A 12,809-nucleotide genomic window follows, 5' to 3' on the forward strand; every position below is an offset into this window, starting at 1 on the left:
ATATTATCTCTGTTTCATATAACTCAGATATAAACTTTGTCACATTTTACTGCATTTCCTTTTGGTCTTTCACAGACATGCACATGGGTGTGCACACGCACCACACACAGCTGTATGTGAGAGTATGTGTAAAATTTGGATCATTGCGTATTTTTAGTATTTTGCTTTTTAATTTTAACTTAACACGTCTTTTAATATTTTCCATCTCCTTATATATTTTTCGCAGACAAGATATTTAATGGTTATATAATATACCACTTGTCTGACCATACCCATGCCATAATTTATTGAATATGTATTCACTCTATAGATTTTTACCCATTTACTGCTAGTATAAATAATATTTTAGATAAACTATTGTTCACATTTCTGATTACTTTTTAGGATAGAATTTTAGAAGTGGAATTATGGGGTCTAAGGCTTGGAACTTTTTGAGGCTCTTGATATGTATTACCAGCTGTTTTCCAGGATGGTGCTGCCTGTCTGGCCTAGCAGTTGGTGGCAGCAAGCAACATCTTCGATTAGTAGATATGGATGAGGAAGAATGCAACACATGCTGTTGTTCATTATTCCTAAATATCAGGACCAGTGTGTGCCAGGCATAATTCCTAGCACTGAAGATACACTAGTAAACAAAAGAACCCTAAATTCGTGTCTTCAATGAGCTTACATTCTACTAAGGAGGAGAAAATACAATACATAAATTATGTGGGACATGAGAAGTTAATAATTGTTATGAAGACAAATAAAGCAAGGAAGAGACATGAGCAGTGTAGGCAGGGACAAGGAGGCAGGGAGCATTACAACATTCTTTTGAGATGTTGTAAAATTGTCCACCTTTGAGGACTTTAACTCGTTTCCTGAAAGAGGTTAGTTAGAAAGTAACCTAGAAATTACTGAGCTCCAGAATCCATAAGTATTTGAAGAACTCTGGAACCTTTGGCCATTAAATAGAATTAAATACAGATCTTTGTTAGTTTCAAGGCATTCCTATTCCTTTGTTAATTTAATTTCATTTAGTTTAAGAATTTTTATTTTGATCCTGCTTTAATTTGTCTGTTAAAGGCCACTTAGTTATATTATATACATCAGCAACAGACTGAATGTGACTTATATCTCTGCTTTCTTGTCCCAGTTCCTTTTGTCTATTTAAAAAGAGTAGCAAAAAACAAAACAAAAAAAGGTTTCATGGGTGAAAGGTGAGAGATGATAAGGGAGGTCAGTTAGCAAAGCGAAGGAAAATAGAGAAATAATTAGAAACCCATTTTAGAGCAAATGTCATTCCTGGTTGCAGGGAGACCTGCCAGTCAAAGACGCTTTGGTGAGTATGGTCCTGTGAGCAACCTTCCCAAGACCATCTGGACAGTAACTCAGTGGTACCATTCAGGCTACTAGAATTGGATTTCAGTCCATATAATTTCTGGATTTCCACTAGGAAAAAACAAAAACACCACAGTACCTTTACTAAGCTTACCTTGGTTCTTTGCAATTTTATTACTTTCCAAAGACTCTTTTTTACAGAACAGGAATCTCTTATCTCCTCTCTTAATTTTGGCATGATTGAGGAGGATTTTAAAGCAAAGCTAGGCAAAGAGATTGAAGGAGAAGTAGAAGGTCTCTTAATCTGGAGGCTTTCAAACTTTAGATCTTCTCACAAATTATTTTATCAAAGATCAAGGTTTTTACCATACTTAAAAGTTTTAAAAGCTATTTGTTTTTCTGAGAAGAAAAAAATACAGATATTCTCTCATCTCTTTATTATATGTTTTTAAAAGATGTAAAAGTAACCATGGTGCCTTTTTTGTTTGTTTGTTTGTTTTGTTTTTTTTGGCATGTCCTGAATTGGAAACAATTGTCTTACTCTTACATACAGTTCTTTCTTCTCTGACTTTATCTTTCCCAAATAAAATATCGTAATTCATTGTTTCAAGCCACAGACTTATTTTAAATATAATTCAAGGGAAGACTTATAGATCTGTAGGCCCAGGAAAGATAGGCATATTAGCCATCATCACATAAATCTGAATCTGTCCTTCTACTAAGTGAAGGCAGTTTGTCTCTACCAGTGTTGTCAGTGTTAGATGTGATGTACAACGTGACAGTAGGCAAAGCAGATTGGCAAAGTGATTCTCAAGTTGAGCCAGAAAGACACTGAACAGACTTGTCCCATATCACATTCTAGTTACAAGGATACCCAAGACCAGGAGGTCACTCTCTGATTTATAGTCCAAAGTTTATTATTTTGGAATCGGCAGGGGCTGTGTTTTTCATATAATTATTGGTTATGGGGGCAGCATTTTAAGGTAATAGAAATTGAAAGTAAACCCAAGAATCTTGGGTGCTTAATATCTCAGAGGTCCAAGTTACTCTTAATCCTGCTAGATACTTTTAAGAGATAATGCGTACCAAGAACCTAGAAGAGGGCTTCATCCATTATAGGTGTGAAACAAATGACAGCTGTTACTTTGATAGAAGGCAAAATATATTTCTGGTTATATATCATTGCTCAGACTGGGGAATCAAAAGATACCATCTAGGGATGCCTGGGTGGCTCAGTCGGTTAAGCATCTGCCTTCGGCTCAGGTCATGATCCCAGGGTCCTGGGATTGAGTCCTGCATCGGGCTCCCTGCTCAGCGGGGAGCCTGCTTCTCCCTCTGCCTGCCGCTCCCCCTGCTTGTGCTCTCTCTCTCTCAAATAAATGAATAAAATCTTTTAAAAAAAAAATATCATCTAAAGATATAGATATAAAGATAACCAGTGGAAAAACATCAAATCAGTAAAATTCAATACAGTATCTGAACATACATTACACAAAGAAAAGCAAATATATATTTATAGTAAGATATATATAAATATTTTAAAGATTTATTTATTTGAGAGAGAGCACATACACACACACACGCACCCATGTGTGAGTTGGGGTAGGGGCAGAGGGAGAGACTCTCAAGCAGAAACCCCACTGAGCTTGGAGCCCATGAGATCATGACCTGAGCTGAAACCAAGGGTTAGATGCTCAACTGACTGAGCCACCCAGCACCCCATAGTAAGATATTTTTAAAAGCTTATCTTTTATATCAATATGCTTAAATGTGATAAATATTCCTATTAAGAGAGAACAACTTCCAGTTTAGATTGTAAAGCAAAACTTAACTGTATGGTGCACATAGGAATCACATCTACAACAGAATTACTCAGGAAGGTTGAATATGAAATAATGGGTATATGTATATTGGATAACTATAAAAAATAAATATAGCAAAAGTCTCAATTCTTTTAACCAAATAAATGAACTTAGATAAAGACAATCACATTAAATAAGGCAAGAAAAGGTACTTTATAGTACCTATAGATATACTACTTTATAGTACCTATAGATAAAGATGTACAAGGAAGAATAAAAATCCTATTGCCCTATAATCACAACTACATAAAATTATACCTGCACATAAGGCCTGGAAGAAAACATGACCAAGTGACTGGATTATGGATTTTTTTTCTCTATTTCCACTTCCATTAATATTGTTACATTTAATAATAATAACATGATTAAATTTCTTAAGTTGAGCATTGATTATGTATTTAGAAATCTAGTATAACTAGAACAAAATTTCTCAGACAGATCTCACTGCCAAAGGATAAAAAATACGTATTTGTTGAAGAGAGATTTTGAGATACATATATTTTCCACTCAGAGTGTAAAAGTCTTTTTCTTTACCATTAAAATAATTTCAGTTAGATGGTTCAAAAGTCTGGTTGTTCTCATTCCATTGTGATGTCATGGCTCCGTCACTCTTATCATTTGCTACTTTTTAACTATCAAGTATTTAGTTCTGTCCTTCTTCCATTTTCACAGCAATATGAGAACTGGAGGCCCAACCAGCCAGACAGCTTCTTTTCTGCTGGAGAAGATTGTGTTGTAATCATTTGGCATGAGAACGGCCAATGGAATGATGTTCCCTGCAATTATCATCTCACCTATACCTGCAAGAAAGGAACAGGTAATGATTAATTAATAATGTACTTAATCTGCATTTCAGTTATCAAGTGAATTCAGGAAGAATAAACTTCATTACTTCAAGACACGAACTGCATGTCATGTATGGCCTCTCTTGCTGCTTCTGGAATATTTCACTCTTCCAATACATTTGAAAAGTTTGTTTTCAGTAATGTCTTTACCTTAGATGTCAGATGCTAAGATAACAATGTAGCATTTATATTAAAACAAGACAAAACAACTACCTGGCAGTATCTTTAAGAAAACAAAGTGCCAGCCCAAGAGCCCTATCCACCTGCTTATTCTAATGAGGAGAACATTTAGAAAAATTAGTTGTCAACATTTAAAAATTGGGATATATTATAAAATAATCTGGATTTTTTACTTTTGTAAAAAAATAAGAACTGGTACCACTTGGTCCCTGTTCAAATTTATGAGTGTTCAAAACCACCACCCTCCTTCAGTGGGGACTGCAATCTCCAGCTCTTTGCTCCTTCCCTCATTGTGGTTAAGTGCCTGGTCTTTGTAGGCATTTGAATTTTTTCATCATTCCCTTAGGAGTTCCATGGGTGTAAACAATAGCACAAAACAGCATTGTTATATCTCTGGCTAAATACCTTCAACATATGATAAAATAATAACATTTGAAATGTAAGCTTTGTAATGAGACTTGCTTAGTTGACATTAAACAGATAAAATTATGAATGCTGATTTTAAAAAGTGTTTATTATTGACCAATATGTTTGCATTTCTAAGGCACACTGTCTAGACTTCTTCCTGTAAAAAATAGGAATTCCATAAAATTTTTTTAACCTACTTCCAATTGATAATGGTGTTAGAACATGAACATTTAGCCTCCAAATTTACCCAGACTTTTTGATCGAGGAAGAGTACAAATGTAAAATATGAAATCCATTTGATTTATTTGTCTTTGGATAAAAAATAATCAACTAAAAATACACACTCTGTAGATGTTTTAGGAAAGACTAATAGTAAAATTCTATCAGAAGAAAGAAAACACTGAGACACACAGAGCTTGAGTGAAACTCAACTGTTGGCGTGTCACTCTCTCTGCTTTTCTCTTACCTAAAGCGGAATTGACTCTGAATATCCTTCCTGTATGAGCAGCTTCCCCGGCCCTGTGCGTTACTTCCTCACTTCTGCCATGGGACTCATGAAAATAGCAAATCAAGTGTTTGCTGTTTTCCCTGTTTCTAGTGAAGAAGTCTTTAATGAACTGTTTGTCTTAATCCGAATGTCATGTTTGTCTTCTTAGATCTCCAAATGTTCCCTGGAGTCATGCTTTTCCCTTTGTGATCCGAGCATTCTTCTATTTACCCTGTTACTTTTTCCTAGAGCAGGGTTTCTCAACAGCAACGCTGTTCATCTTTTGGTCCAAATAATGCTTAGTTGTGGGGGCTGTCCTGTGCATTGCAGGTTTGGCAGCATTTCTGCTCTCCATGCACTGAATGCCAGTAACATTCTCCTCCACTCCACATCCTCCTCCTTTGCTTTGTAATAACCCTCAGTGTCTCTAGACTTTACCACCTATCCCTGGGGAGGGAGGGAGAGGAAGAGAACTGCCCCCAGGTTGACCACCACAGCCCTACAGCTACAAAGGTTTCACAAAAACAGCACCATGGTTTGCATTTCCCAAGGGGGAAAGAGATTTATAAAACATTGGATCCACCTCATTAAAGGGAAAACAAAACAAAACAACAAAACAAAACGATTCTTGTATTTTATCATCCTCCTGCCTGACTTTGAATCATAGAGACTTACCTCTTTGTTAAGCAGTACTCTGGGGAATTTTATAAATGTCTGTAGACTTTTATAAACGACTCATTTCTCCTTTCAGATTATCTTAGACACCTTTAAACATATAGACCTAAGTAATTCTACTTTCAATTAAATACTTGTAAAGAGGATTATATTTTCCAGTTTTACTGAGAGATAATTGACAGACATCCCTGTATAAGTTTAAGGCATACCACATGATGGTTTGATTTATATATATATTGTGAAATGATTACCACAGTTCGGCTAACATCCATCTTCTCACATAGATAAAATAAAAGGAAAAGAAAGAAGAAAAGAATAAAGGGAAAAAATTTTCCCCTTGTGATGAGAACTCTTAGGATTTACTCTCTTCAACTTTCCTGTGTATCATACAGCGGTGTTGGCCACAGTCATCATGTTACATTATATCCTTAGAACTTACCTTACAACTGGAAGTTTGTACCTTTCACCACTTTCCTCCGATTCCTCCACCTCCTACCCCCAACCCTGGTAACCACATGTCTGATCTCCTTTTCCGAGTCTGTTCGGTTTCTTTATTTTTTTTCCTCCTCTTCCTGTTTTTTTGTTTGTTTGTTTTAGATTCCACATACTTAGATTTAGATTTTAGATTTGCTTTAGATTCCACATGTAAGGGAGATCATACAGTATTTGTCTTTCTCTGTCTGACATACTTCACTTAGCATAATGCCCTCAAGGTCCATTCACGTTGTCCTAAATAGTAGGATTTCCTCATTCTTTATGGCTGAATAATATTCCATTGTACATGTATGTATATATACCACCGCTTTATCCACTCATTCCTTGGTGGACACTTAGGTTGTTTCCATGTCTTGGCTATTGTAAATAATGCTGCAGTGAACATGGGGGTGCAGATACCTTTTAGCGTTGGTGTTTTTGTTACCTTTGGGTATGTTCCCAGAAGCAGAATTACTGGATATATGGCAGTTCTATTTTAATTTTTTGAGGATCCCCCAAACCTACTCCCTATTTTCCTAGTATCTGTACCAATTTACAGTCTCACAAGGGTTCCCTTTTCTCCACATCCTCTCCAGCATCTGTTATCTTTTGTCTTTTTGATGATAGCCATTCTAACAGGTGTGAGGTGATACGTCATTATGATTTTAATTTGCATTTCCCTCATGACTAGTGATGTTGAGTATCTTTTCACCTACCTCTTGGCCTTTCATAGATCTTGGGAGAAATGTCTCTTCAGGCCCTTTGCCCATTTTTTTTTTTTTTAATTTTTATTTAATTGACAGAAAGAGACAGTGAGAGCAGGAACACAAGCAGGGGGAGTGGGGGAGGGAGAAACAGACTCCCCATTGAGCAGAGAGCCCGATGCGGGGCTCGATCCCAGGACCCTGGGATCATGACCTGAGCCGAAGGCAGTAGCTTAACCAACTGAGTCACTCAGGCGCCCCTGCCCATTTTTAAACTGAGTTGTTTGGACTTGTCATCAGCACTACTGGTCAGAGGGGCTGGAAGACACTGTCCACAGCAGGTGGGGCTGTGACCCAGCACCTTGCCTGGATGTGGGCAAACCGGGCTCTAGGGCTGGCAAAAGTCCTTATTTGAGGATCTGAATGAGGCGAGCTGTCCCCCGCCAAGGTCCGTGGTCACAGTGTGCTTCTGCCTGGGCTCTGCAGGTAAGCAAAGCTGCTGCCTGGGGCTACTACTTAGGCACTGCACGTATGAATTTGGTCTGCCAAGGTTCAAGTGCTGGTTGTTGCAGGGCCCTCCCCCATTCACAGTCACACTCAGATTCCCAATGGCTGGACCCTAAATAGCCCCCTGTAAGCCCTGTGGTGCAAGAGCAGAGTAGGGCTCCCACAAAGCAACCCACAATGCTGGGGGGAGGCTGGTTGTCTTCCGGGGTTCTTTTTTTCAACTGTGGGAACGTGCGGCTCAGGAAAGACCTCTGCACATGGTGCTGCACAGTCCTGGGGGAGGAGCAAAGTGGTCAACATTTAACCCCTTCTCTTATCCACTAATGTCGTCTGTCTTGGTTTCTGTGGTGCAGGGCTATGCTTCAACCTCACCTCCCTGTACTAGGAATCGCTCAGTGGTGTCTTGTTCTTGAACAGATGCTAGTTGTTCTTGGTAACGTCATTCTCAAAGCATATGTATGTATTTATTTATTTATTTTTTAAGAACACAGTGCATGCTGTCCACACGTCTTTGGAGCATCCTGCAGGTCCCTTACAATCCCATCTGTTTACTTTCCAATTCCAACCATAGATAATGACTTAATTCCCTCACTTTTCTCTTTAGTATTATCACACATGCTTGTATTTGTAAACGACAAATTGTTTCATTTTGCACATTTTTGAACTTCAAGTAGAATCATCCTGTATGTATTTTGTGACTTGCTTTTTTCAGCATCGTTTGTGAGATTTATCCATGTTGACACATTTAGCTGTATTTCTTCATTTTGCTGCTTATAGTATTTTATGTATAACTATATAATATTTTATTTTTTTTTAAAGATTTTATTTATTTATTTGAGAGAGAGAGAATGAGAGACAGAGAACATGAGAGGGAGGAGGGTCAGAGGGAGAAGCAGACTCCCTGCCGAGCAGGGAGCCTGACGTGGGACTCGATCCCGGGACTCCAGGATCATGACCTGAGCCGAAGGCAGTCGCTTAACCGACTGAGCCACCCAGGCGCCCTAACTATATAATATTTTATTTACCAATTCTCCTGTCAGTAGACATTTGGGTTATTATGAGTGTTTTTGCTATTATAAACACTGTTTCTATCAACATTCTTGAACTTGTTCCTAGCAGGCCTATGTGAGCTTCCGTAGGATATTTTTCCAGGAGTGATGTTGCTGAGTCATAGGATATATGTACCATCAAATTTACTAGAAAATGCCAGATTGTTTTCCAAAGTAGTTGTACCAATTTGCACTCCCACCAGCAATATGTAAGAGGTCCTGTTACTCTACATCTTCTCTAACATTTGATATTATTGGACTTTGAGATTTTTGCCAATCTAGTGGGTATAAAATATTATCTCTTGTGATTTAGTCTGCATTTTCTTGGATAGCTTTCCCTGAATATCATTTCATATACTTACATGCCACTCATTTATAGCTCTTTTGTAAAGTTTCTGTTCATGTCTATTCCTTATTTTTAAAAATTGATTGCTTTTCCTTTATATGATGATTTATTGGCATCCTTTTTATATCCTGGTTAGTAATCCTTTGACAATTATATATGTTGCATATTATCTTTTCCCAGTTTGTACATTGTTTTTACTTTTACCCTATGGTATTTATGGATGAACAGAATTCTCTTATTTTGTTGCATTTTCCTTTAGAGTTCAAACCCTTTTGTGTCTTAAGAAATTTATACCTACCCTAAAGTCAGAAAGATATTCTATATTATTTTCTAAATGTTTTATAGTTTTTGCCTTTTTTATTTTTATATATAAACCATCTAGAATTGATTTTCCATGTATTCTCTGAGGTAGGGAACCAAGTGCATATTTATCCATAATAATACCCAGTTGTCCAAGTGAAAAAACTACCTTTCCCCCACTCTTCTGCCATGTTGCTTCTGTCAAGTATCGAGCATGTATGTGTGGATCTATTTCTGGTCTATTTGCCTGCCCTTTCCAATACTACACTCATTGAATTATTTTAGCTTTATTTTAAGTCTTCATATATAGTTTTGGAAGAAATCTATACACTGATAATGACAACTTTTAATTTATTGACATAGCACAGAATCAAGTATAAATGAATTATCTAATTGATAGTTTTAACCTTCTGTATCTCTTTGGTTTCCTTCTATCTGATACTTGCTAGTATCTAGACCAGTATAGGCTATAGAGATCTCAGATTGGAGTTATTGTTGATCCATATACATAGTGTAGTTTACTAATTGAAAATGACATTTTTTAATAGAGATTTCAGTTTATCTTATAGGAATTTGTGAAGATCAAATATTTACATGAATAAATATTTCTAATTTCTTAGTTATAGATAGTATGACTTCATAATGTATTTTTAGGTTATGTCTGAGTGACAATCCCTTATGTGAATAAAAAGATATGCTTGGATTGTGTTTCTTTAAAGATAACTTTGTCATGAGGTCAATATGTTCCAAGCTATTTTGTCAGGCAGAAATAAATTAGAGGAACAGAATATTTAAGTGAAACCACATTTGTTATTGCAAAAGAATATGGTTGTAAACAGCCTTCTGAATATGTAAATACATTAAAATTTGTAAACTTTTGATATTAGGATGTTGACATCCAGACATCTTGGTACCAAGGTTTCTGGTAATCATTCTCCCGTTAAAGATTTGCATTATTTCATGAGAGCATATGACATGGGCTTTGTGATATCAGAATTCTCAAAGTAAACTATGGAAAGGAGGTGCCATTTAGGGAAATTATTTTGAAGTTTTGTTTTTATTAGAGACATATAGCAAAACACAATCACTTAATAAAAGTTAATTATTGAAATATATCATTTTAACAACACACTAATGTTGAATACAACTGTAAGTTAATACACACTCAGTTGAATCAATTTTCCCAGCTTTTTGAATTTCAAAATTGCTAGGTTTCTTTTACTCCTATTTCTTTTTTGTTATTTCTACATTGCTAGGTTTGTTGATATTCAGAATTATTCATTGTAAATTTAAAATGATGGTTATATATTCCAAGATTTACCTTTATTAGCCCTTCTGAAGAGTTGAAATTTATAAGTTAATTACAAAACTGAGGCATGGATGCTATGTCCTGACTTTCCCCCTGTTTCCAGGCAGAAGACAGACAGAGAAAATAAACATAAAGGGAACCAGAGATATTTTCTTTATACTTAGGAATCCATATTTTGTCCATATTTTATCCATATTTTAAAACTACGATGTTATTATAGATTGTAAGTTTTTTCAGGGAGGTGACTGTGATAGTTAATTGTCACAAATCCATATTGTTCCAATTGAAGGTGGGTAATAAATACAAACTTTAGGATGCTGATGGAGACAATACCGACAAGCCACATGTTGGCACGAGACAGATGCTTTTTAATTTGGAATTTTTCAGAAAAGTGACCCTTCCAGATGGATAGATGAATATATGATCATTTAGCCCAATGGTTTTTAATAAAACACAGCTGAAGGTGATATAATCTGAGATTTAAACTCGGCCCAGAGCCTCAGTATTTAGTATTTCTCTTGAAGAATTTCAATTCTTTAATTCTAAATGATTGCCTTTGATGAGGGTGCTTGGTTGGGTAGCAGAAAAAGGGAAAGAGAAAAAAAAAAAGATTCATACTAATAGAAATATTTAGATTACTTGGCAATAACCCAGTTTACTTTTCTTTAGTTGCCTGCGGCCAGCCCCCTGTTGTAGAAAACGCCAAGACCTTTGGAAAGATGAAACCTCGTTATGAAATCAACTCTCTGATTAGATATCACTGCAAAGATGGTTTCATTCAACGCCACCTTCCAACTATCCGTTGCCTCGGAAATGGAAGATGGGCTATGCCTAAAATTACCTGCCTGAACCGTAAGTGGTCCTTTAGAAAGAATGGACAACCGTGCTATAACAACTACTAGACACGCTCATTTTATGGCTACGGTATTGGTAGTTTAGGGTATGGAGCAAGTAATATTGTTGTGTTTTCTTTCTTTCTTTCTTTCCTTCCATGTAGCGTCTGCATACCAAAGGACTTACTCTAAGAAATACTTTAAAAATTCCTCATCAGCAAAGGACAATTCAATAAACACAACAAAACATGATCACCGTTGGAGCCGGAGGTGGCAGGAGTCCAGGCGCTGACCCCTAACATGGCGAACCTGTGTTTTCATCATTGCAGCCAAAGTCCTAACTTCCTGTGCCTTTCCTATCACCTCAAGAAGTACTATCAGTTGGTTCGGATTTTTGGACCACCGTCCAGTCATTTGGGGTTGCTGTGCTCCCAAAACGTTTCAGATGAAAGTATTGGCATTCAAAAGGAGCGCTAACAAAATGAAAGAAAATGAGGGCAGAAAGTAACTGTTTCCAGCCTATCTAATTTCTTTAGTTTTCTATTTGCCTCCAGTGCAGACCATTTTCTAACGTATACCAGCCTACTGTACTATTTAAAAAGTTCCATTTCAGCACCAATGGCAATGTAAATAAGATGATTTAATGTTGATTTTAATCCTGTATATAAAATAAAAAGTCACACAGAGTTTGGGCATATTTAATGATGATTATGGAGCCTCAGAGGTCTTTAATCATTGGTTCGGCTGCTTTTTGTAGTTTGTTTAGGCTGGAAATGGTTTCACTTGCCCTTTGTCAGCAAGACTGAGGACGGCTTTTCCGAGACAACTAACAAACACAAGGTCTTGTAGGTCACTGCGCCATGTCAGCCGTAAGTGCAGTTTGCTTCCGTGTGACCCTGAAGCCCGGCTGACAGGATCCCCACAGAACTAAGGACTGCACCGTGGAACTCTTCTTTGCTGCGTTCCTTTTTCTTCACTTACAAGAAAGGCCTGAATGGAGGACTTTTCTAGGACCAGGAGCATTTTTTTAGGGGTCAACGTGCTAATTATTAACTCAACCAGGTCTCCTTTTTAATGGCTTTCATAACACTAACTTGCAAGATCACAGATCAACACATTTCAAATGGATACAGACCTAAGGGTTCTGGAGGGTGGGGGATTGTTAAAACAACCACACACATTCAAAGAAAGAAATTTTGTATATATAACCATTTTAATCTTTTATAAAGTTTTGAATGTTCATGTATGAATGCTGCAGCTGTGAAGCATACATAAATAAATGAAGTAAGCCATACTGATTTAATTTATTGGATGTTATTTTCCCCCAAACCTGCAAATTGACCTAGTATGCTAGTTATTTTTCAGTGTTAGCCTTTATGCTTCCCCCACACCGTTTGGGACCACATAATCTAGGTATTTTGTCCCTGATTAAATAATGTGATGGATAGAATGCATCCAGTGTTTATTATGAGAAGAGTGGAAAATGTATAGCTTTTGGCAAATGGCGTTT

At 36.8% G+C, this 12,809-nt stretch overlaps 1 protein-coding gene across 4 annotated transcripts in view; it reads left to right on the top strand.

Annotated features, from left to right (window-relative positions):
* Positions 1–12,597, top strand: part of VCAN (versican) — a 146,428-nt gene extending 133,831 nt beyond the window's left edge. For all 4 annotated transcript variants that reach the window (XM_035014786.1, XM_035014783.1, XM_035014785.1 and 1 more), the window contains 3 exons: positions 3,855–3,999; positions 11,136–11,318; positions 11,464–12,597. In XM_035014786.1, coding sequence (XP_034870677.1) covers positions 3,855–3,999; positions 11,136–11,318; positions 11,464–11,591 — 456 coding nt within the window. In that variant the 3' untranslated portion in view covers positions 11,592–12,597. The remainder of the gene's footprint in view (positions 1–3,854; positions 4,000–11,135; positions 11,319–11,463) is intronic.
* The last annotated feature ends 212 nt before the right edge of the window (positions 12,598–12,809 follow it).

Source organism: Mirounga leonina, unplaced genomic scaffold (assembly GCF_011800145.1).
Source record: "Mirounga leonina isolate KUSES-001 unplaced genomic scaffold, KU_Mleo_1.0 Mir_168, whole genome shotgun sequence".
Lineage (NCBI taxonomy): Eukaryota > Metazoa > Chordata > Mammalia > Carnivora > Phocidae > Mirounga > Mirounga leonina.